Source organism: Bombyx mandarina, chromosome 23 (genome assembly GCF_030267445.1).
Source record: "Bombyx mandarina strain Sakado chromosome 23, ASM3026744v2".
Classification (NCBI taxonomy): Eukaryota; Metazoa; Arthropoda; class Insecta; order Lepidoptera; family Bombycidae; genus Bombyx; species Bombyx mandarina.
In genome coordinates, this window is record NC_143229.1 from 2,030,275 (window position 1) to 2,057,312 (window position 27,038).

The following is a 27,038-nucleotide window of genomic DNA, read 5'->3' on the forward strand; positions in this document are numbered from 1 at the left end:
CCTCCTCACTAGGGATTTATGAAATGCTTAAAAAACATGAAAGTCGTCTGAGTCGAGAGATCACGCGATAATTGGCAGCGACGGGGATTCTTATAAAAATCTGCGCTTATTTCCCAGAAACGTCACACGTTTAATTAATGTAGGTTTTTTTTTTGTTAGTCCATAATTTAGTTCTTCTGACTTAATTACCGTCCACGGTATTTATCGAGAATCTACTTATCAGACTTTTCGAAATCAACTTCCAATAAGCTGCTAATAAAATCGAAACACGAATTTCTCGAGCGTGCCTGAGACTGTTTGCGTGAAATAAAAAAAAAATAACTAAACAACCGCCAATGACTCATTGTATTAAATTTGTCGTTTAATTATTCAACAAAAACGTAATGTAAAATATAAGCTGCGTCTCGTACGTAGCCCACAAATTAAACAGACGCGACATTCTGGCATCACGATTCGCGACATTTCAGTTACAAGTACCCGCTTGGAGGACTAAGAAAAAAACCCAGCTAATTGCGTGTACAATGGAGTACAAAGCCACCGCTTTTCCCACGGAGCATCCGAGTGCCCGCGTACCGATCATTTCGGGCGTGCAACTCTTTTATTGCCAAAAATTAATGCCCAGTAAAGAGACCTTAATTGCAAACCTGACTTGTTGTAACTGGACAAACGAGACACCAACTGTGACGTTTCTTCGAATTGTAGAAATATTAAAAAAATAAACCGTTTATAATTCCAACGAAACGAATTATGCATATTATTAAGAATACACCCCCAGATGTGAATGAGATAAAACCTGGACAATCGATGCTTTATGGCGTTTTAATTTTATTGGTTTTTATTTCGGTTATGTGTAATCTCGCAATTCGGGACGTAACAACTTTATAGCTAAGAGGCCGGTGCTGGCATTTTCGTGTTTATCAGATGAAGCGGAGCCTTCTTCAGTTTTGCAACCAGAAACAGATTTACAACTTAATAATATCATAATTTTAAGGATATGTTTAAATTTCGGTTCACGTTTCGTTGAATTTACGTCCGCTTTTAAATGTACTGCAATTTATTGATGCATTGACTTGGCTTTCGTTTGGGAGAATGGCTCGCTGTACCACGCCAATAACCGTGATAAATAGAGAGAATGTTTTCGCTTGGAAATGGAAAACAGACTTAAATCTACACTGGTTGAAAATGCGCTTCTTCTTTTTTTTGCCTGGACTTTGATTTACGAGTAACAGCTTCTCTGACATCAGCGGTACTTGATTGTAGTAGCCCTACGATTGACACCCCTATCATACTTTCATATAATTTACTAAAATTTATATTATTATTTCAAATATGATCAAAATTTACAACTTAAAACCACATAGTATTTTCTTTTATATTCGCTAGGAGCAGATATTATTTGAATAATGTACAAACTATAACCATGTACCATATACATATGTATTTCTGAACTTCATTTTCATAATTCATTTATGTAATTATTTGGAGAATAAAAAATATCTTTAACCCGAATTTCACGTTTCATTGTCAACGGCAAATATCGACGAATAACACCTTAGTTTTCCCTGATCACGAAAACTGTAATTTATTCAAGACATCGGAAAATAGAGTGAGAGTGAGAGAGAGAGAGAGAGAGAATACACTTTATTGCACACCAAAACACGATAAACATATAAAAAACAGTCAAAAAGCAGATACATTTGTACAATAGGCGGTCTTATCGCTTAAGGCGATCTCTTCCAGAGAACCGTTTAATTTAGAGAAATTCTGTAAAAGATAAAGATATAGGAGGTATTATTATTATTACAATGCATTATTATAATAAATATATACATACAATAAATAGATAGATAGAAAATAGACGCGATATTAAACCGTAAAAGTGCTTCTAATTAAGCCTACGAGCTACAGTTAAAATCTCAGATTACACAAATGGAATTTCGTTGAAACAAAAACCAATTCTGTACACATTTTCACGCTTCGACATTATCTTATCGAATATTTCAAACTCGTCTAGACTTGTCTGAAGCGCTCTATTCTGTATCCACGTATTGACTCAGCACGATCCATTGAGATTTGCAATTGTTTTCGCACTAAAAAGTCGTCTGAAAACTGTTAACTAACGCCATTTAGAAAGTCCTTTACTTTGAATGATCGGTGTATTTGAAACAAAACTTACTGCCAAACTAAATTGTTTTAGATATAGGAAAATTATGTCGTTCGTAATTCAAAACCATTAAATTGAAAACAATACGCTTATTGGTTACAAGCCGTGTGTATGATACTCAGGGTTTCAAATAAAACAAACACAGTTTTGATTTTGTGTGTGGATGATCAATGGTTACCGTAGCCCATGGGCGCCACAGTGTGAACTTCACCATCGACCTTGACACATTAGGTCGAAGTAACATTTGCAGCATAGGGCAGGAATAGAACGGATTATGCTACTAACTGTGCGAGCTTTTATTACGGTATGCTAATTAAAAAAGATCCTTAAAACTAAGAAAACTGGAAAACTGGAAACTTTACTGGTGGTAGGACCTCTTGTGAGTCCGCGCGGGTAGATACCACCACCTTGCCTATTTCTGCCGGCTATTTCTGCCGTGAAGCAATAATGCGCTTCGGTTTGAAGGGTGGGGCAGCGGTTGTAACTATACTTGAGACCTTAGAACTTACCTATGTCTCAAGGTGGGTGGCGCATTTACTTTGTAGATGTCTATGGGCTCCAGTAACCACTTAACACCAGGTGAGCTGTGAACTCGTCCACTCAAGCAATAACAAAAAACTGTGCGACCTCTTATTACGGTATGCTAATTAAAAAAGATCCTTAAGACTAAGAAAATGAAAACATTTAATCAGTGAACTGTCAATCACGTAATCACTAAGCCGTCGTGACGTGGAAACAGAGACCGGAGTGTCAAGCCATAGTCTCACGGTGGCCAGCCTACATCCAATTCGTATGGTAATGTAATTGTGGTGGTAGCGCGAGCCATCGCTTGGCTAAACATCGGGTATTCACATTTATCAAGTCTCAAGAAACACCGGTTACCGAAGCACTTTAATCCTTTTAGTGCTGAACTTATTGTCACATATTTTGCAGAAGATGCTAAACGAATTTTGAAAAAAAAAAACCTACAACTAAAAAAATCTAATAAAAATCAATGTTAAATTAACACTATAAATAATTTTAATTGGTTATTTATGACTTATTAAAAACAATATATGTACGTGCAAGCGCTAAGACACGTCCGTACAGTTCGATATCTAACACCTATAATGAATCTACGCTATAGTCTGTATTCCGACGCTCCGCGGTTTATGCACATTAATAGACAATCGATCTATCGACGGTTCGCGCTCTCAGCGTTAAATTTATTTCCGATGAATTTAAGGGTCAGTTTCAATCAGAGCTCGTACTAATGTACATGTACTGGTGGAAGGACCTCTTGTGAGTCTGCGCGGGCAGGTACCACTACCCTGCCTATTTCTGCCATGAAGCAGTAATTCCATTTGCAGGGTGGGGCAGACTTTGTAACTATACTGAGTTCTTAAAACTCATATCTCAAGGTGGGTGGCGCATTTACGTCGTAGATGTCTATGGACTCCAGTAACCACTTAACACCAGGTGGGCTGTGAGCTCGTCCACCAATCTAAGCAATAAAAAAAAAACATGAGTGTTTAAGGGAAACCCGGCGACGCGTCACTGTGGCTATCGCTGAATGTATGAAATGCATCCATTTATTAAAATTACACGTGCTGCCACATTTTGTTGGTGCCAACAACGGCTGTACTGAGTTTCATGAAACCTATAACCTAGTTAGTACCAATATGAATTTCAGCTGGTACCAATGCATCAAAGCAGTTAATTCTCAATCTGTTATTCTGCTACAACATAATCGTACCTCTTCGTAAATGAAGAGTAGTTGTATATCTTCCCCATCAAAAGATCGCTCAAAGTAAAAGTGGTCTTCGTGTTGACATCAAGAAACTAGTATCACGTACCAATTGAACACGTGCTTGCTTACACATCAACACCAAAGCAGGGTAGAGGCAACCCCAAAAACAGGTTATGAAATGCCATGTTACCATATTTGCGGCGACTGGATTAAAACGTAATGAAGAGTAGTTGTATATCTTTCCCATCAAAAGATCGCTCAAAGTAAAAGTGGTCTTCGTGTTGATATCAAGAAACTAGCACGTACCAATTGAACACGTGCTTGCTTACACATCAACACCAAAGCAGGGTAGAGGCAACCCCGAAAACAGGTTATGAAATGCCATGTTACCATATTTGCGTCGACTGGATTAAAACGTAAATGGTCTAAACGGGCCGCTGCTTTGCCTACCCGCCGCCACGTGCTGGCCGCGCGTCATCCACTCTTTATGGCGAGAATACTTTAGCTATATTTGCATTGAGGCCGCCGAGTTGGTTCACCTCTCTGATGAGTTTATTACACGAGTTATCCTCGGACGAATTGGGAGACTCGGTGCTGCCGGACTCGGACGTTTTATTGTAAGCATCGCGTGAGTTTTCAATTTGGTGAGTCACGGGGGATGCGATTTTTGCATTTCAACGCAATACAGAATAGATTGACTCTTGGCATTTTAGGTGCCAATTTTATTTTATAAATGTAGGATTGGTAAGAACGGAACGTATGAAAATAACGTGGAACGGAGCGTTAAGATGTGAGTGAAAGAAAACGGTAAGAAAGGGAAAAGAAAATGGCAGAGAGAATGACAGAGAAAAGCAAGATGGCGGAGAAGGTTGAATGAGCAAGGCGTAAAAGGTGTCAGTTGATTTTTTTTAATTATTACCTTCGATCGAAGATTATTACACTAAAGTGGATTTTAGAAAAGAAGAATAATAGTGTAATGCAACAGTGGAATAATTTTATTTTATGTGCCACAATCCCAACTCTAGATATATTTTGTACGTGTTGTTTTTAAAGAGCCTGTGAAGACAACAGTTCACGACATGAGTACGGGTATATCCATCTACCGGCGCAAGTCAATTAAATCGACAGCTTAAGCGCAAAAAAGACGTTCCTTAAAACAATGGGCATAAACAACAAGTTATGATCGTTTTAATACAACAAAATCGTCGCTCGTAATGATGGAAGAGTGAAAGTCGAGCTTCATTATCTCTCATTGCAATCCAATCGGAAGCCGCGCGATTATAAACCACACGGACACGACCGATGCCCATCTTAACTTTACCGTTCTTCTAGAAGAACGCCAGTGGTTTTGGTATCGGAATTTTCGTTTTCGAAACGCAAAAACATCTTTGCGGAGACACAAGCGGCTTGTTTGTTTTGAGAGTCCGTCAGAAGCGACCGAAAACTTGATTACAGAAAAAGGGTAATACAGCGTAACGAGCCAAGCGTATGTTTCCTTGTATAGCGGTACTGTATGTAAATGACTTCGGGGATGATATTAAATTGAACTACGCACACTTTAGATACTTTTTTGAATTTGAAGCGGGAAGATTCAATTATTCAGCCTAGACAATGGTGTAATTTTAAAGCTACATACTGGCCATAGAACATGTATTTTTACATCATACGGTCTAGACGGGAGCGTGTACTTATGTCCTTTTCTAGGCTAAAAGTTAATTTTATAAGCCGATGGAATACATATTTAATAAGTAGTTGAGTGTATATAGTTGTTCAAAGTATAAAACTCATATTCTTAAATTTTTTAGTTAAACCACTTCAATTCTAAAGGTGTGATATGTTTTCTTCAGGTAGATATAATGAAAAATTTAAAACTTCATTTAAGGTTTAATCTAGCAACGAAAGATTCGTCGCAATCACGGAAGCTTCGGAAATGACGTACTTATAAGAAAAAGGTGTGAGTAAAACCTTTGGAAACGAAAATTTCCTGTCAACTTTAAAGAGTACTAAGCACTCTCGAATGGCTATACGAAAACAAGCGAGGATGAAATTAAATATAACTTAAATATAATGAAATTTCTTAAACAAAACCATGTCAAAACTCTCAATAAATTGCGGGAGAAAGAAACGGGAACGAATTACGTAAGTTTTCTTTTTTTAATTAGCTGTTAATGAAAAGGCACAATTACGATTACAAAACGAATCTTGTCGATTTCGTTAATTAAACGAACGAAAATACGGACATTGACAAAATCAACGATATTGACAAACGCACGCAAGATAGGACCGATATGGGTCGACACACAACGATTTGTTTTAAACGCCGTTTATAACAATAATTACGTTGTTCGAACCGGTTCAGTATAATCTACATAACCACCGTTAATGCGTTATAAATGTTAAGACGTGTTTAAACTACTGATCGATCAGACACTTGACGCTTGTTGGTACAACCCAACTTGTTGAGGTGCAAAGCAATCTGTTTTTGTTTTACGAAACACACGTTTTAAATCAAACGGCTCCAAGATTTTATTATTGCGTGGATGCCTGGAATACACTTACTAAACAATAACACTGATACTGTATATCAAACAGTTATGGGATTTCGAACTCATTCTAAAGATAGGTGGCAGCATTCTGACATCTATGAGGTTCTAAGGTTCGGTTAATACTTAAGACCAAGGCCTTAGGTTCACATGAGCAATAAATAAAAATTATGACGTCATCGCTTCACAAAAGATAAATTAGCTGCTTTGTTTTAAGGATGTAAATAACGTTGCACCTCTTCATAGTAACGGTTTGGGTGTCGGCATTCCGGCATAAAACATATGTATGTATGTGATGCTTGGAATACAAATTCTCCCTAGAAGTGGCCAGTTTTAGAAAACGCTTATTACGCAACTTGCACCGTTACGGATTATGAATACTAGGATGCAATCATTATTCTGGTGCTGCGACAACGGACCTCCATATTCTTGACTCACGCGCATCATTGCGATGTAAAATTGTAACTGTGAAACGGGGTTCTGGTTCTAAAACGCATAAGGATCGGAACGTTTAAGTTTGGATAATGATATCAACATAATATGAGACTACCTTACAACAGATTAAATTATTGTATTATCAGATGACTGGAGCTTTCAGGTCTGAACTTAGACATTTGACACATCCAGACAAGCCAGAATAGCTCCTCGAAGTTACTGGCAGATAGGCAGACAAAAAAACGAGCTCATGTGCAATTTATAAAAACAATTGGCTTTCGCAATTACCATTCGACACATTTCATAAGACCGTTTATCTGAATGTCACAAACGTCTAAAGTCACTTTTAAAGAGTTATATTGACAGAGACTATAATATATACTGACTTTCTGAGCAATTTCAGTTTCATATCCAATCAATCCGCACAAATAGAAGCGACAATGGAAGCCAAATCCAATGACGCCCAATCCGCAGAACAATGGGCAGTGCTTGAATCAATAATCGATGCAGATACTGCACTGACAGAGCATGCAAATACCTCTCGTACTGATACCAAAGCGGTCACTAATTATGCGTTTATATTGTAGCCAATCTCATTCATAAACAAAGATGAATGATTGATTATCCATTAATAACAGTTTAACTACAAGCAGTTTCTCGTTCGTTTAAATCGTATATTAGATCGAGATAACGACGGCACAGTCCACACAACGGCCTTGCTCCACGTTCATATTACGTGGAACCAGTTCGCCAATTCCAATTACACGAACCCAGTGCGTTTGTTTTAAAGATGAATTTATTTAAACGCTCAACCCATTATTGGTACACGCTTACTCGAACTTATGAATGTGAACGTATCAGTTTTTGTTTCCTTCATAATCTCTCTTCGCTGCACGTTTTAGCGCTAAATAAACATGCCTTATCTGAGATCTACGGAAAGCAGCGAGTTGGAGGGTAAGTAAGCCGACTGAAGCGCCGACAACGCGATACCATCACGCCGATACAGATCAAGGAAGACCACTTGTCAATACATCTCACCTGCGAACCTGCTCGAAAGGAGATCCCTTGCCCGGAACGAGTTTCTATCACCTATCACTGATGCACGGTTGTTCGTTCGCAGTATGCCACTTCTAATGCTAAGCACCTCAATATTATCGAAGATTCAATTCGTAAAGGCTTCACCCCGTGTTAAATGCTAATTTCTGTCTCGGTCCTATGCAAATTAACGACAGTGCCACTAAATAGCATTAAAACCTTAGAGGCAAATATTTCGCCAACCTTATTTACTGGACAATTCATACGTCGAGGCGAACAAACACAGGTGGTCCCAATAAAAGGTTCGGCGGAGTCGGAGCGCCTCAGAGAAGATGCCGCCCTCCCTAAAAGGATAATAATACGTCGTTTCGAAGCTCCAAGCCGCGTAGAATCCACAGGATTCTGGGAGAAATGTAATTGTCCAGCGGACTGACAAATAGCTTAATTAACGACTAACACGCGACTCGAGAATTATTGAGATTATCCGAATGGCTCATCGGGCGAGGTGCTCGTAGGTGGCGCGTTCTGAACGATTAATTAACATTTTTCCTGAGTATAGATTCTTAAGCGAGTCATATCAATTACGGTAGCAGATTCCCTGGCAATTTACTCGCTTCTGGATTTAAAGTTCCATTCAATATGACCAACAAAGGAAACGGAGAGATAGCTATGAATGGCTCACATGCAAACATTTAATGAAGGCATTAAATTTCAAGGTTGGTACGGTAGTTGAGAGATTTGGTTGTTTTTTTTTTCGCAAAGTTATATAGTGGTAGGCGTGACGTGGGCGCGCACGTGACGACTGATTTTGTGCGTGCAGCAGTACAACCGCACACGTGGGCGGTCACCGAAACACTGAAGCTGACACGCTGACGACTGAGTTATACACAAAAGCAATTCAGACACGGATTTCGGCAAATAAACGTAAGTCGATCATCGTGCTTAAAGTCTTCGTGAACGTTAGACGCCTCGGACCCAATGCTGGCCCGTCAAGGTTGTCCGCAAAAAGGTTCTTCGAAACAAGCGTTCACGAAAAGTTCAATCCGAATTGAAAATGTCTTGAATTCCCTCGAAATGGACGGCCGTCGCAAAAACGTCCGGTATTGTTCAATTGCACGGATAACGCAGAGCCCCGTGGTTCCCATCGTGAGCGATCGTCTTTTTGCCGTGAACGAAAAACAAAAACATCTCGTTGCGCTTTCGTATCGCAATCAAATAAAAACCTTACCAGTTAATGTTTAATGTATAAATTCGTTCATTATGTATGGGAGCCCCGCTGACCGTTCGGGAAATTTTTGACAGAACGACAGATATCGTGGATCTCTATGGTAGAGGACAGTGGACGTCTTCGGACGTTTTTCGGCAAGTCCGTCATCCGATAAGATCGTTCGGATGACGAAACGCATTTCGGCCGCATGTCCAATTTATGTAAATGGCGCATGCTGCATCGAAATGTGCTTGAATTCTCTGGACGACCGTGAAGATTGAATCTCAAAAATGCCCCGTTGATCTGGCAAAAATCACAACTGAATTGAATATGTCAATATATTCATTTTATTGAAAAGTAAAGCATTAAGTCTTATTCCTTGTGATGATTCCTTGGATTAAATCCAAAAACCTTCAATATTATAAATAAATTGCGTCTATGAGTGAGGTCTCCTTGAGGTCGGTAGGCTTTGAAGAGATCAATCAGGGTCAGCATTAGGAGGAAGATTAAGTTAGTTAATATGGTAAAGACTAACTCCTACTGATGTATACGGAGCAACTAACTTAGGCTAAAAGATCGAGTAACCAATGCCCGCAAAAAATAGTAATAAGCTAAATAAAAGTTTCCAATTACCGTGTGTTTTTGTCAGTTATTGGACTTTTTATTTTATTATCTTTATATATTAAGTATCCAATTTATGAAAACACAAGTGTTGACATCTAGTACGTGTAAATACAGCTATCTTTAAAACTGGAGTATAATACTGGTACAATAAAAAAAACATAGGTTTTTTCACTTGACAAACAATTAGCTCGTTTTTCAGCAATACTGTTTACACGGTTCATCACAACTTCACTATCCAAGCCAGCTTGACTTCGTTTATTAAGTAATGTTCTAAAAAGACGTTTTGTAGTTTTGATTATTTTGTCTCAAGAGGCCACGGATGCATAGTAAAATTTTTAAATCTGTAATAACTGAATTTATTTGGGACTAGCGACCCGCCCTCGCTTCGCTTCGGAAACATTAAAACACACATGAAACCAAAAAAATAAAATAATTTTTTTTTTTTTAAAAGTAGCCTATGTTCATCAGGGACAATGTCGGCTTCTAATGGAAAAAGAATTTTTCAAATCGGTCCAGTAGTTTCGGAGCCTATTCGAAACAAACAAACAAACAAATCTTCCCTCTTTATAATATTAGTATAGATATAGATTGTTAAAATTAATTACCTCATCTTTTGTTGATTATATTAAAAACTGCCTATAGATAAAGTTTTAATTCGGTGCACCATAAGCCCATAACTCATTTGGCGTTGAGCTTGTATCGGAATTCAGAACCTGTCTCTAAGTATATTAAGTTTGCCGCCGCCAAATTTAAAGCGTGTTTACACAGTGTCAAATGATGGACATTCTGTCACGAATTAATAAGACATTATGCCAATATTATTGTTCCAGTAACAACAACACCTGGAACGATACAGAGTAAATAAAATAATAATGTAATAATTTATAACATAATCTCTAATCGGTAGGATCTATAGTATAGCTCTTAGCGCGCGAACCGGCAATAGATCGTCGTGAGATCGCCCACCAACCTAAGCAATAAAAAGATCGACTGTATTAATGCATACAAAAAACGTCGGATTATTGACTATTGCCCAGTTTTCTTTTTTTAAGTTATATAAATACAATTACAGTTACGTAAAAACTATGTTTCATTTGTCTTGTGGCCTATCATATGTCCTTTGCCCAAAACAAGAAAAATTACAAAATTCATCTTCTACAGCTGAGGAAAATAATTAAGATTCTGTGTCCACTTAATTAATAAGGTACTTTGTTTTCAAAAATCCTCTCGTAACTTCTGCAAAATATGTGAAAATAAGCTCACCACTAAAAGGGATCGTAAGTAAATTCTAGATTCGTAGCATATATAGCACGTTACCAGCTGTTCACAAACGACCATAGGTAACTCAGAATCTTAACTATTTCAAACGGCTCAGTGCGTTCGCTTTACATTAAATAATCATTTGCTTAGTGCGTAACATTAAAAAAGACATTATTTATCGCCCGCAAGTTCTCTTAGTTAGGGGGAACGGTACAGACGTATTTTTAATACGCTTTTATTAGCTTCACGCTTTTTTAGAATAAAATCATTTTTTCTTACACTATTTTTAATTCAAATTTATTATAATTTATTGTCTATTTTTTAGTTGGATTTTCTATAAAAGCGTATTTTGGTACTTAGTTTTTTTAAACTATTATTTATTTTTAATTCGCAATTTAATATTATGATGTGGTGTAATTTTTGGACATACTATGCACAACCTATGTTTTTTTTTAAATCCCACTGAGTTTCTTGCTAGATCTCTTGCTCATTGGATCCGGTGGTAGATTCAACGAACCACTGGATTGCTAGGGCTGGATTGTTAGTAATTCTCTCAGGTTGCGCCCGTGACTTTTTTTTTTTAACGCTGGGGAATCCATTTACGGATACCCGGCCCGTGACTCACCTACCCGTCCACGCGAATTTTGAATAGCCCCTTACTTAAGCTATACACGATTAGGTAGGAAAAAAATTTGTCTATGAAGACTGTGTGATTTCTAAAAGTACCGCCTTTACTGGAAACGTCGTGTATTCATTACTAGGTGAACGTAGGTAATTGTTTAATTGTAGGTACATACAGACAAACGAACAAAATAAAATGTTATTTAAAAAATGATTAATTACAAAGTTTCTTCGATCGAAAAATGTTATTTTTTTAATTACAATTCTAGAATTTGAATCAATCATATCTAAGTTAAATAAATTTTAATATTTTTTATTTATTTATTTGCCTGCCAGAAAACTACAATTGTAAAAGTTCTCGAAAGAAAATTCCGTAAGGGATCCGAAGCCAAAATGGGCAAATTTAGCCCGCGTTTAGCTCCGCAATAGCACCAAGCTACTAGGCGCGCATAACAACAAGGCGTTCACTAGGAGGCGGGCCGGCTCACCATTCCATTCTCCCCCGCCCAGTCTTAGACCCACCCCGACCCGCGACCGCTGCCACTTTCGAACCGAAAAGGATGTTTCACAATTCACTGAGAGAGGTCTACGTATTTGGTAGGTGAGTTCTTCACATCTACGATGCCCTGGTAACTCGGTTGGTTACGCGGTCGAACCTAGTACTAACGGACCGTGGCCGAAACGGTTTATTGATTAATTTAAAAAGACACTAAAATTGTTTAGTAAAGTGATGTGGCCATATTAAGTAATTCAAGTTATTAATTTAATTTGAGCACTTTCGATTTACCAGTAGTAGGTGTGTTTTATGCCCCAAATAGCATAATAATATATTTTAAGGTCATCTACTGGCTATTTCTATCGCGAAGAAATCATTTGTTCCACTTTGAAAACAATCCATACCTCGAGTACATTTCATCGTGACGCGATATTATCAGTGTTAAAATATCAATAGGATTCGCTAACCGCTTTAACATTAAGCGGACAATAAGTTAATTAACCCATCTACGCCAGTAAATAATTAAAAAAAAACACAATATTTTTATCAGAAACTAGCCGTACTCGCCCGCTTCGCTGGGCATTTAAAAATAAAACATTATCATTTATGGTCATTATTATTAGGGAGTCCAACACTCATATAAATATTAGCCTATCCATTAAGTACATGTATTTTCTACATGCATACCAAGTTTCAAGTCAATCGGATGCATGGTTCAATAGTTATAACGGAACAGCCATAAAAACCACTGTAGATTTATATATTAGTATAGATAGATTAGTTTAACAGATAGGAAGAAAGGTAAATGTAAATATTGTCTTCCTAACAAATAAAATTTCCAAAATTATAAATTCACAAACCCAAGCGATTGTAATTCAAGCGCCACCTATCCGTTCCTTGCGCTTGCATTTTGGGAATGTTTCCCCACCCTGCCACGAGAGGGCCAGTATCGAACAGGGACGACGAACTCCGCGCTTATTCTGAGTTCCTGGTACTTTTTACTCCATATTTGGTTCTGTCGATTACGTTACCGTTCCGGATGATTCGTGGTAGTGAGTGGCGAGTGCAATTTACAATCCGAAGGAGTCGATTGATTCTAAAACTATATATGTAATAGTTTTGTATTTTGTTGTTTTTCAAGATTTTAAGTACTTCTTTATCTGGCCCCAAATAGTCTTCTTCAACTTAAAATTAATTACGAATTACCACTACACCACATCAAAAGTATTTTTAATTCCGAAAAGCGCCTTCACAAACACTAATTTAACAGAGATAAGATCAAAGACGGCGTTGAAAATCACGCAGATCAAACCAATCTTGATGATATTGAGAAACGCAACCAAAATAGAGGCGAAAAGCCCGCAGACGGCAGCTCCTAGCATTAATATTACAAAACCGCGGGCCGTGAGATATGGGTCGCAGATGCGCGCCCGCGCCTCACCCGTAATTAGTATACACGCAATAAATAATTGTTTCATTTCGGAACTACGGGCAGATCTCTGCAGATCGCGCGAGTATTTATTACGAACCGCTAACGAACTGAATTACTAAATCCGTTACATGTAAAAAAACATGTTTTTTCCCCCGTGTAACTAGAATATTATTAACACATCAACGCTTTTTACGATTTAAACTCACATGTTTTATTGTCATTGTATTATTTCTGGTGTTTCGAATATTGGACGGTTCTCCTAATCACCGATGTCGGTCAGTCGCGAGATAAAACCGTAAAAGTAATCTAAATTTTGTCTACGAGTTATACATATTAACACTAGCTGGCCCGGCAAACGTTGTTTTGCCATATAAATTATTTCCAGGAAAGATAAATAGCCTAGATACCGACTGCAGCGCCATCTGCCGGGTTGATTTGTGAATCTAAACCATCCAGGGTGCCACCCAAACGCATACAAAATAAAATTATTCAAACCGGTCCAGCCGTTTAGGAGGAGTTCTGTGACAAACACACGCACAGACGAAATATATATTTTATATACAACAATTAAAATCGTTGAATATGTTTAAAATTACCTGAATCCTACAAATCGTTCGACAATACAATTTTCATTACGTTTTCACAACTGTGATTTTGAATAGGTACGAACGCATCTTGTAAACACTATGGTTCATGATTATAACATAAAGCAATGCAAAATCTAACCAAGATCTAACCGTGGTCGGGTCGTGTGGGAAAATAATCTCGAGCGCAATCTACATCCGAGCTAGGTCCTAATTAATTTAGTAATCGTTCGTGACGACTTATTCCGGCCCTAGACCCGGCCACGGGCCTAACGAAATCACGACTCGGCAAGACAACGATAATCGTTATTTTAAATTTATTAAAATGTCCTCTTTAAGGACTATATCGGAACCCCTATATCGGACTGTATAATTTATTCTTGCGATGGAGTCTAGCGCTCAAGAATGAGGGCCATTATCATTTCTAAATGTGCACGTTTTGATTTATATATATCGTCTTCTCGCATTAAAACTGTATAATCTCAATACTTACTAATTTTACAGGAGAGTGTTTTAAAGGTTTAACATGTGATGTTTTTAATGTTAATCATCTTTGCAACACTTATTTTTTATTTTTTACCAGATACATTATTTGTATTTTAAAGTAAGATAAAATTATGTATCTATTAATTTTGTTAATAGTAGCCAAAACATAGGTAAACTAAAAAAAACTAAACTACGCTCTTTTGACAGTATTTATGAGAAAAATACTGGTGATACCAAATGATTCCGCATATTAGCTCAATTTCCAATATTTATGGAAATTGTACACTTTTAATGCGAAAAGACGATATATCTTCGGGCGGTTTTTAATGGAGACGAACGAAACAATATATACAGGAGAATGATCAAAGTAATTGTTGATTTATGAATTGCAGCAAAGTGTATTCTTTAAATTGTTATGATAAATCTCAGTATATACTTCTGTTGTAGACAGGGACACAAGTTAGCGGAATGTGTTTACAAATCGTTGGGATATCGGACGAAACCCTGAAAACATACTGCCGGCAATTTTCTTGGCAAAGGCCGAATACGCCGCCAATACTCCGACAACGCCGTCGTGTCGGTGCGACGGCGCCCGGAGCTTTACAATCAAAGCACAAGTACACGCGGCGATCACTTCACTGGGCTGATGGACTTTCGTTACATTAGATAAAAATAACGTCTCGAAAAACTATGGATATGACTCACGTAAAAATTTTAGAAAATTTAGAACAAAAACACCTCGTTACGGTTACAACGTGAATAGCTTTTTCAAACACGACAAAATCGTCAATAATAAAATAGATTTATTTCTACAAATCAATTTTCAAAAACTTTTATGTTCCATAACGTCGTTTCGAAGGTGTGAGAAAATTTAATAACTAATAATTCCACTATTGTAAAATTAAATGTTGTTTTACTTTTAAATCCCTGCATTTCGTCGTCGTGGCCTAAATAATAAGACGCCCGGTGCGTATGCATGTATGTATAATCGAGCGATGCGACTGTACCGGTGTTCGAATCCCGCAGGCAGGTACACATACTGGTGGTAGGACCTCTTGTGAACCGCGCGGGTAGGTCCCACCACGCTGCCTATTTCTGCCGTGAAGCAGTAAAGCGTTTCGGTTTGAAAGGTGGGGCAGCCGTTGTAACTATACTGAGACCTTAGAACTTATATCTCAAGATGAGTGGCGCATTTACGTTGTAGATGTCTATGGGCTCCAGTAACCACTTAACACAATGTGGGCTATGAGCTCGTCCACCCACTTAAGCAATAAATAAATAAAACATTCTTCTAATAAAATACGTATTTGACACAACTTTAGTAACGACTTTGACGACCAAGGATAATAAAATATTATTAAACCCACAAAAATTATAATTGCCGTAATACTGGTAATAGGGCTGTGAGTTGGCACGGGTAAGTAAAAACTGTTCTACCTATTTCTATCGCGAAACATTCGTTCTGGTTTGAAGTATGGGGCAACCGTTGTATCTACAATAAAACTGAGAGTTGGAATCACGTCTCAAAGTGGGTGGTGGGCATTTACATTGGTGACGTTCATGAGCTCTTATAACAACTTAACAGCAAGTCGAGTACTTCAACCGTCTATACCCTCAGACACAGCCCACTGAGTTTCTCGCCGGATCTTCTCAGTGGATCGCGTTTCCGATCCGGTGGTAGATTCTGCGAAGCACGGCTCTTGCTAGGGTTCGTGTTAGCAACGTCGTCAGGTTTGAGCCCCCTGAGCTCACCTACTAGTTAAGGTTCCGCTGAAATAGCCTCTCAAGGCTACCAGCTAAGGTAGGAAAAAAAAAAACAACCGTCTATGCAATAAATAAAAAATAAGTTGTGTGTACAATGAGGCCTTACGAAGGCGACAAATACACGAAATCGCACAAAGTTATGAAGCGATTTCAAATTCAATCGAATTCAAAATGTATCCCGGTTCTTTGTAAAAAAAACGAAAAGCCTTCGTCACACAGGTGAAATAACGAGGGAACCGGACGGATGCTCACGTTAGGCTAACAAGTAAGAACAAGGCACGCCGGCGACTTTGATACCCGCTGCGAGACAGGACCGCTTGCGTGCTCACAGGCCGACCCTGCAACCGAGAGGCCGCGGACACACCGACACACATAGTGCCATTAACTTGAAGACAAAACCATGATGCCATTACCCTAAGGATATAAAAATTAAAGCAACGAAAACTAATCCTACGCGTTAATCCAGTAGAAAGGCTAAGGTTATATTTTACAGTGTTATTTTCTGTCTTTAATGCAAGTTTCAAGTTTTTAAGTTGCTGAAAATTACGTCACATAAATATACAGGTATAATGTGGGTGGAGGCGTCCCGGCTTTAATATCTTTGTATTCCGGTAGCCACTTAAGACCAAAAGGGCTGTTGAGCTCGGTTGATCTATCTCTGCAACACCCGGAGCTTTTTTGTCCATTGCATTCAATTTTAATTTAATTATATTATTTAATTGACGGACGCAGTAGGCTATGCAATTTCAAAAACATGTTCATACATGAGCACGCTGTTCACTTATAAAATATATAAATATTTGGTATGCGACATTATCAAACCTCGTAAACTTCATCAAATAACTCCCTCATAATCAAAATAATAAAGCTTCACAATATTTATGGATTCTTAGCTGTGTTAGAATATCATGAACACGCTTATGTTTGTATGAGATATTTTTTCTTGCTTTATTCCTTTGGCTTTATTCCTGCGAAAGTAACTACTCACCTTTTTGAAGTCGACTAGCGCATTTACTACTCTACACCTTTTTTTCCTACCTAAGCTGAGAGCCTTGAGAGGCTATTTCAGAGTAACCTTATCTAGTAGGTGAGCTCACGGGGCTCGAATCTGACGACGTTGCCAACACGAACGCTAGCAAGAGTCGTGCGATTCGCAGAATCTAACACCAAATCGGAAACGCGACCCTCTGAGAAGATCCGGCGAGAAACTCACTGGGCTGTGTGCTGTGTGCTATGTCTGAGGTTTTATTTATTCATCGAGCCCTTCGTCGCAAGCGACGGTTTCGACGAGAACGATGACCGGACTCTACACCTAATACCTCAGATCGTCATTACAAAGACTAACAAAAGCGACACGCGCATTTTTATCAACTTCTAAAAATTAAAACCGTATGCAGCCGTTTCTAAACGTTACTATGTTCTATAACCATGTATGCCTTATATCTTTTTAACATCAGCATACGTCGTCTCCCGTAGGATTTCGATGGACGCGCGCTCACGAGTCGCTTGATTTGTGCCGCATCTAATGAAGTATCAGCTTCTGACCGCGGGATAAATCGCAAACTTTGTAATAATTAAATCGATATTAATACGTGAAGCAAAAACTTTGTATCCCTTTTTACGAAAATTGCGCGGACGGAGGAGTATGAAATTTTCCACACTTATAGAGAATATAGAGAAGTGCACAATGCTAATATTTTTTTAAATAATGCATAAAAGATACATTAAATCAATAAAGAAAACATTACACACACTACATACCATGTATTTGACGCACACACGCATGCATACTATTTATTGTCAAACTGTTGTTCTTGACGTCTGTGGTTGAGAAATTGAGAATAGATTAAATATTGTTTGTCTTTATTAATATTTTTTTACAATGTAGTCTTGGCGAAATTTGTGATTATAGAAGTATAAGTTTTTGAAAATCGAATCATAATTTCAATTAAATAGTCGAATTTCAACTACTGCGGGGCCACTAGTTTGAATTATTACATTTGTTTCCGCGCTTCGTTTTTGTAGGTGAACGTATTGACAGTTTTAATGACAGTACAATAATCGTCCTAAATGAATCGTTACTCAAAGGATTGGAGTATTAGTAGGTATTTATTAGCTAGTTCCGCTTGTAAGTACGCGATCAAAATTGAAATTAAAACTTTACGGTTTTGATCGCGAGGAATCTTCAGTAATCGAGTCATCGGTTATTTTAAAACGAAAATTATTAACTGTAGTTTAATTTAAGTTAGCGAATAGGTACCTAGTCCGAGCCCGTAGAGGTCACTTTGAGACTTCTTCGATACATAAATATCGATATGTCAATTGCGTTGCGTGTCCCGTCCTTAAAACTAAAACGTATGACTGTTTCCCGGTCGAAATATGCCAGATAGTGATATCAACCCGGTTCACATTAGGCCCTACCACCAGTAAACACCAATTGGCGATCGTAGTACAAAGGTATGATACTCAAAGATCACCGCTGGGGTCTCCGTTTAATATCTTGGTCCCTTTATAGACATCAAGGATAGTATTATTCTGAACCACAACGCCCAAAAATATTTATAATTAAAAAACTTTACGAATTTAATCTCTGGCTCATTATTCGACATCATCAATATTTTGATTACTTTACATCTTTGGAGGTTCTATTTGTTCAGATTTGAGATCGCCTGTCGCCAAAAGACGTATGTTTAATATTATTATATTTTCTATGAAATTACCACTGACCGTTAAGATGCCTTGTACTGGCTAATTAAAGAAAATTAATGAGAACTTGGATGTTTTCGATCTATTTTAAACATATTTTTTTTATAAGGACCTTCGAAAAACAATCCCTAATAGAAATTACAAGACATTCATTCAATGAAAGGCTTCTCGAATTAAAACGGTGACACGTGTCTAGTTTTTATTAAAAATATCATTTACTTAAAAACATACAATTATTTTAACTTTTAACGTAATCATTTTGTGGATTTACGCAATAAGTCGTTATTAATTCAACTGGTAAATGTTTAATTCTGTACCGCGACGGGGAGCCTATAGATTGGATGCAATTTCGCAAGCCGTGTATAATCGACTTCTAACTAAATTTACATTAATAGAAAATTATTATTTAAGAAAAATAATTATTATAGTTAGTTTATTTAATTTAAAAAACTTATTTAAAAACGTTGTTCGATAAAAATTGTAGATTATTATTTCTCAGACAGATAATTACCAATGGTATTCTTAAAACATTAATCCTAATACGTAATGTTCATTTCAAACGCCTGTTTTTTTTGTTTGTTTTTTAATAAATATGTCATCGTTATCTACACTTAATTCATACATTAAGTTGTTTTAAAGAAGATTTATGTCAAGCAACGGATGCACAAATTTTAAAAACATATCTCTACTTATTAGGTTTCGCGCTATTGTAAGTTATCATCTTATTTTGTAAAATGTAACTCATAAAATTTGGTGGTAGCTCTAGTAGAGATTCCAAGGCCTTTTCATTCCAATCGTTATTTTTATTTTCAACTACATACAATTAGAACAAAAATATCGCTAGATTACTACAAGTGGCGCCATCTCTTAGCTCAAATGGATTTTATGTGACAGCTGTCACATTACGTACGAAAATAAACGTATTAGAAGCCGTATTTTAAACCAATTTCACGGTTCTTCAAATATTGTTTACGTAAATAATAAATTATTTGGCTTTAGTAATTGCAATTTCAACACGTAATATCGTTAAATACTCACACAGCATAGCCCGGAACAGCTGACATCTGTCAAAACTTTTAACACAAATGCTCACAAAAAGACGTAAAATAAGCGTAAAACACACATTTATCATGTATGAATGATTAAAAATGTTGTCTAACGAAAGAAAATTCACATTTAGAGTCGTTTTCGGCAATATTCCACGAGGTTCGAGGGAACACAAAACATAACCTATACTAGAATTTGTAATGTATATTTATGATAAAATTTAGTTTCCAAAGGACCAAAATTCACAAACTAACATTATATCAATACATTTGTTGGTTGGTTTATTAGTAAATTTTATATCATTCGGTACTTTATATAGTGCTGTGTCTTCAAATATGCACTTAGTACCAGATATAGTTTTAAAGAAAGAATTTATCTTATGGCATTAACATTGTACCTCTTATCATTTAACGTTTTTGCTGTAAATATAATAAAACTGAAAGAGGACAAAACTTATTCTCAATCAATTTAAATATTCAATACTAAATGATAAATTCTCTTCTACTAAGAATATTTTAAAAACTTTTTTCACATTATTATTTCTTGATACAGCATTAATTCTCACTAATTAACCTATTTTCACTTTATTGATATTATAAACTTATGAGGATTTTATGCACTTAGACACAAATGCAGCACTGCTGTTAGTCGACCCATATGGAATATTGCCAAAAGCGGTCTCGATGACCCACCTTCTTCATAATCCCAGTCTTCCGCTTGGAGAAAGTTGTGTACCGTCGCAGTTTATTATCTATATACTCCATTTTGATCTTGACGCGACCTTTAGTCTTTTTGCCATTAGAAGGGGGTGACTTCTTGGGTTGCAGGGAGGCATAACCATCATCAGCTATGTCCGGCATTGGGCAGTGGTCGAGGGGAACGCTTTGTGATGGTCTATCATCGTAGCACTGGTCCGATGGACGTTTGACTCCAGCCCTGGGCATCGGGCAAGGTTGCATGCCGGGCCGCAAGGGGCCAGCACCGCCGAGCGCGCTCGGAGGCCTGCCCGCACTGTACATGTCCGGCATCTCCCCCAACAACCCCATGTAAGACGGCCCGAAGCGGGACTCCCGCGCTCCGCCGGGCGCGTCCATGATCACCTCGCAGTACGCCACAGTAACCGGTGCGCAAAAGCGCTATACACACCTCACCGTTCGAACGACGAACGGAGACTAACCGAACACGCGAAAGAACCGAGGGCGGGACTGACGGCTCGGCCGCTCGGACCGCAACTGACTTCGCGCGGCTCCGTCCCGCGCGTCTCGATCGCTAGCCGTCTCGCTCGCACGGCCCGTCCCGCCCCGCACCGGAGCGAGATGGTCTGTCGCGAGCTCACGTAACCCGACACATCCGTTGGAAAAGCGCCTTTCGTCGGGAGCCCGCGAACGGTTTTCAGTGCCCGAAATTCGTATGAAAATAGAGCTTTTATTTTGAGTTTATTTCGTAAATAGAAATAATAGAGTCGGAAGTGGAGCGGTACGGGCGCGCGGCGGGCGGTGGGCAGTGCCGGAGCCATATTTAGACTCGAGCCGTGCCAAATACGGCTAGCGACGGTCAAATGGGGGCCACTGAAATCCCTCCTACCTACACCTGGCGATTTTCACGTCTAATAATTAAAAACTTTGTCACGTCACTTTTCAAACGACTCGCTCATACCAGAATGAGTACCGTGCATATATTAACATCATTCAATTTATATGTACATTATAATATGTATAAACTCGCCTGAACCACTCGATGAACATTTTCCATTTTCTTGGAAAGAAACTCCACATCTGCCTAAACATACTGTATATACATTGTACCTTTTAAAATAGTATTTATCTATGTTACAGTTAATTACTTGGTCGTTTTGTATTCCCATTTAAATTCTCATTTATGATACAGTGTAATTTGCGTATTATTAATTTAAAATGAGCAAACGTAACATTTTCACTTGTTTTTTTTTTAAACATTACGCTCAATAGTTGATAACATTGCGATATTTATAAAAAATTCATAGAAATATCCCTAATTTTGTTGAAATTGGTAGTAGGACGTCTTGTGAGTTTGCATTGGTAGATACCACCACCCTGCCTTTTCCTGCCGATAATGCAATAATGCGTTCCGATTAGAAGGACGGGAAAATCCATCATTAGGTACCTATATAGAATTGAGAGTTAGATCCCATGTCTCAAGATGAATGGCGGTATTTACCTTATTCATGTATATGGGGTTCGGTAATCATTTAATACAACGTGGGCCGTGAGCACGTTCTGACTGAGTATGGAATGCTCTCGAAGCGGACACGGACCATTTTTTTTAGTTTCGCCTTGACGGTGAGCTCACGGGGCTCAAACCGAGAGCGTTGCTAACCCTGACCCTAGCAAGAGAAGTGCTTCGCAAAATCTACCACCGGATCGGAAACGCGGCCTACTGAGAAGATCCGGCGAGAAACTCAGTGGGCTGTGTCTATGGGTTAAATCACTCATCGAACCCTTCGTCGCAAGCGACGGGTTCGGCGAGGACGGTGACCGGTGCTTGAGGTACCTAAAAGCACCGTTAATGGATCGGGAGGATCCGTATTGACATGTGCGCACGGGCAATGCTAACGTCCTTGCGCTACGGTGACCACTCAGTACCAGGTCGGCTGTAGGCTTGTCTGCTAACAAAGGCATTAAAAGCTACGCCCGCAAGTAGGTATGTTACTGGTTACCATTATTAGGATCTCGGTTTAAAACTAGTCAAAGAGGATAAGACTGAAACAGGACCCAAAAATAGACTTACAGCAAAATACCATAAGGTTTATTTATCGAATGGATTCTGGAGATTTTTTTTTGTTATTGCTTTCGATGTGCGGGTGAATTTAGGGGTACATTAGATTATTACTGGTGGTAGGACGTCTTGTGATTCCACACGGGTAGGTACCACCACCCCGCCTATTTCAGCCGTGAAGCAGTAATACGTTTCGGTTTGAAGGGTGGGGCAGCCGTTGAATCATACTGAAACCTTAGAACTCATACCTCAAGGCGGCATTTACGTTGTAGATGTCTAGGGGCTCCAGTAACCACTTAACACCAGATGGGCTGTGAGCTCGTCCACTAATCTAAGCAATAAATAAAAACAGCGCTTTAAGTGATTACTGCACATTGAAACACATAACAACCAAATCTCAGTTGTTTCGTAGAACAGTCGCCTACGCTTTTAAATTCAACCCACAATATTGTGTTTTCGATAAAGCAGTTCAACGATATGTATCCGGACCTTTTACTACGCCGCACTAGCAGTATCGGACAGTAGAAATCGAAGAAAATCATTCAAAATCTCGAATATTTAATGCGAAACACATCTATTAAGAATAACGGTAGACACTGTTATTCTTTCTCACCAAAAACAGTGAAATCATAATCAAATAGACACCCTATTATAACCAAATCCGCTTAACCTCGTTTTTTTGGGTTATTTTATGGTGTTATTGGCAGAAAATTTGTATTTTCACGTCGCCAATCGCCCACCGCTAGCACTCATCGGTTTTCCATTTTAAGATAGTTTTATTGTGCTAGCTAGCTGCTTAGTCAGAGTTCAACGAACTTGTTACGCTTTTGTTCCGTTTATTCTAAAAATGCTTTTTTATTCATAACATTTTGTTTCAATTTCCGCAGCTTTATATATTTTCTCAATACTGGCCAGCGAGCTATCACTACTAAATCAAAAACGCTATTCAATATTAGGTGGGCACTGCTTCTTGCACTGGTCGCCTATCATTAGGGCCTTTTCTGGCCCGATTAATCTAATATGACCCCTCGAGGTGAGTAGAATAGGTAGAAAAATAAAGGTCTTCTATTGGATATGACTCCAAACAGGCCTGTCATAAAATGACCGAAGATTTTTAAGTTACAATCAATAATTTTTAATGGAGACACTGGTCGTCAGTCCACAGACGTCCACGCAAGCCTCCGCCCAAGGATCTCCACAACGCCTAGACCTACGTAGTCCGCACCTAGCGAATCCCTGCAACCTTCAGCATGTTGTAGGTCTATGTCATTTAGTAATGTCACTCATTGACCCAATATGCAAAATAGGAATATTGTGTCGGATAATATTCAAGGGGTGTTTTGGTTTTTTTTTAATGGCCTTTGTCGGCAGACGATGATAAGAAGTCGTGGTCGCTCACGGCAATACCAGGGGCAAGCTGCCGAAGAGTACTCTCCGCCAGTCCCGTCTGAAGAAAGACATGTCATGGCGTTCAGAAAACACCGTGGAAGGGAGTTCACGAAAAATTTTACGAATTTAGAAGCGTGCTTATTTTATTTTACCATAAAACAAATTAAGATTATATGTAGGTACATTTTAGGATTAAATTCACAATGCTTCGTTGCTTATTATATTTACATTTTTAAGTATTAAACAAAAGACCTTCCATATATTATAAGAATTAGATCGAAGCCACTTTTGAGTTCCAATTTCGGGTTTCATATATTTATAGACGTATTTGTTCATTCTGCGTGCAAAGAAACGTACCAGACGACATTTTGAATAAAATTATCAATTTATATCAAGAAGCTAACTTACGATTATGCCAAATTATCCTTAATTTATCATCTTATCATATTTGACTGACTCAGCAGGGCAGTAGGTAGTTAAGCTCTGGGTTTTGGGCCAATGATCGTGGATTCATTTCCACATCGGGCAAACATTCGTGTGATGAAAAGATTTGTTTGTTCTTCGTCTAGGTGTTGATCATGTATATTTAAAACGTATATAAGTATTTATATAAATCTCTGGTACCTATAAACACAGCGAATCCTAATTTGGAGCCGGATAACCGTGCGTGATTTGCTCTGAGTTTTTATTATTATCATTATTAATAACGTAATAATAAAAATCATCACGTCAATCACGAAAACTGATAACGTATTTGACATGTGGGATTATAACAAACGCGAGACAAATGGGGCCATAACATGTTTGCGATTGGCGAGAGCTCACGTACCAACATAGTTAAATTTTCAACAAAAAAAATATTCGGATTTTAGGTGATCCCATTATATCGTAGTTTACAAAACACGCCCTATAGTTCAAATACATAAAATCTACTTCAGAAGCTATAAATATATATACACTAAGGTAATGTATATAGAAGGAGGAAAAAAAAATATAATTTGCGAAATTACTGGTGCTAGGACCTCTTGTGAGTCCGCACGGGTAGGTACCACCACCCCGCCTATTCCTGCCGTGAAACAGTAATGCGTTCGGTTTGAAGGGTGGGGCAGCCGTTGTAACTATACTGAGACCTTAGAACTTATATCTCAAGGTGGTTAGCGCATTTACGTTGAAGATGTCTATGAGCTCCAGTAACCACATAACATCAGGTGGGCTGTGAGCTTCCCACCCATATAAGAAAAAAATAAAAAAAAATTGTTATTTTTTATTGCTTTGATGAATGGACGAGCTCACAGCCCACCTGGTGTTAAGCGGTTACTGGAGCCCATAGACATCTACAACGTAAATGCGCCACCCAGCTTGAGATACAAGTTCTAAGGTCTCAAGTATAATTACATATAATTTATAGTAAATTTAGTGTATTACGTGTGCTAGTCGAAAAGAAAACACAGTTTAGTTTCTACATTCGTCCGTACCAGCCTCAACGCAGTTTCAATTATCCGAGTACTCTGTTCGGAAATAATTAATACCGTCAATAAAACAAAGTATACGTAAATTCATAAAAACCGATAAAATGGAGTAACAGTTCTTAATGGCTTTCTAAGCAAATACCCGAGCTGGCGGTCTGGCATGCCGGCGCATACCTCGCCAAATCTGGCAGCGGCCGCGTATGGCACTGTTGACGCAATGCCTTTGAATATGCCACACTTGTTCGAGTACGTATGATGTTAATTCGACATGAGATTTTCCGGTATGCATTAATAATGTTGGTATTGCTTTATTTCGTTCCTCAAATTAATGTTTTATTTTTATGTATTACCTACCTACTTTATTTATGAATTGTTCCCTCAGACACAACCCAGTGATTTTCTCGCCGGATCTTCTCAGTGAGTCGCGTTTCCGATCCGGTGGTAAATTCTGTAAAGCACGGCTCTTGCTAGGGTTCGTGTTAGCAACGTCGTCAGATTTGAGGCCCATTAGTTAAGGTTACGCTGAAATAGCCTCTCAAGGCTCTCAGATTAGGTAGGGAAAAAAAATGAATTGTTTTTAAGTGCTTCATAATTCAAAGTTAAATGAATAAGGTTGACAATTCACAACTGGTGTCTTGTGATCACGATCACACATCTAAGCAATAAATTTTAAAGTAATAGTTACATTTTCAAACGCATCCTTCCTCGATTAATCTATAGAAAAAATCGCTTTGTTAGTAAATTTACAACAGCGTCAAACTTTTCGAAATCATCATCAGATGCGCAACGTAAAGTTGAAAATCGCGAATCTAATTTGTTGGATCGATTTCACGTTAATGTTTTTATTGCATGTAGCGATGCATAAATTAAAAAAAACAATCTGGTTTAGAACACTAGCAATTTATTTCGTAGAAATCTGTCATTTCCAATACTCATGCCTCAGGTACATTACAGAAATCATTATAATATGAAATCTGTGGTACACATTGCATTACTTTAAAAATTCAACAGCGCAACGTCGCACGTATAAAACATGTTCTCATTCGTGACAAGAAGTCAATATATTTTTCTTACTCATTCACTGGTAGCCTAATGGGCTATTCTAACTACGCCAGAACGGGTAGGTGAGCTCACGGGCTGAACCTGAGAGAATTTGCTAACACTGTTCATGATCATTGTTCTCTTGTCTCAACTCCCTGCCACTGTGATCCACCAGCTTCTTCTATTTAACTTCAAACTGGAATCGTTTGAAATTCTTTTTTTTTTCTACCTAATCATTGGTAGGTTAAAGGG

The 27,038-nt window shown here is 38.2% G+C and overlaps 1 protein-coding gene across 1 annotated transcript in view; it reads right to left on the reverse strand.

The window, feature by feature from the left end:
• The window catches only part of bs (serum response factor blistered), a 286,399-nt gene extending 265,023 nt beyond the window's left edge, over positions 1 to 21,376 (reverse strand). Inside the window, exon 1 of the mRNA XM_089737212.1 lies at positions 20,826 to 21,376. Within this exon, the coding sequence (XP_089593338.1) occupies positions 20,826 to 21,227 (402 nt within the window). The 5' untranslated portion in view covers positions 21,228 to 21,376. The remainder of the gene's footprint in view (positions 1 to 20,825) is intronic.
• Between the last annotated feature and the right edge of the window lie 5,662 nt (positions 21,377 to 27,038).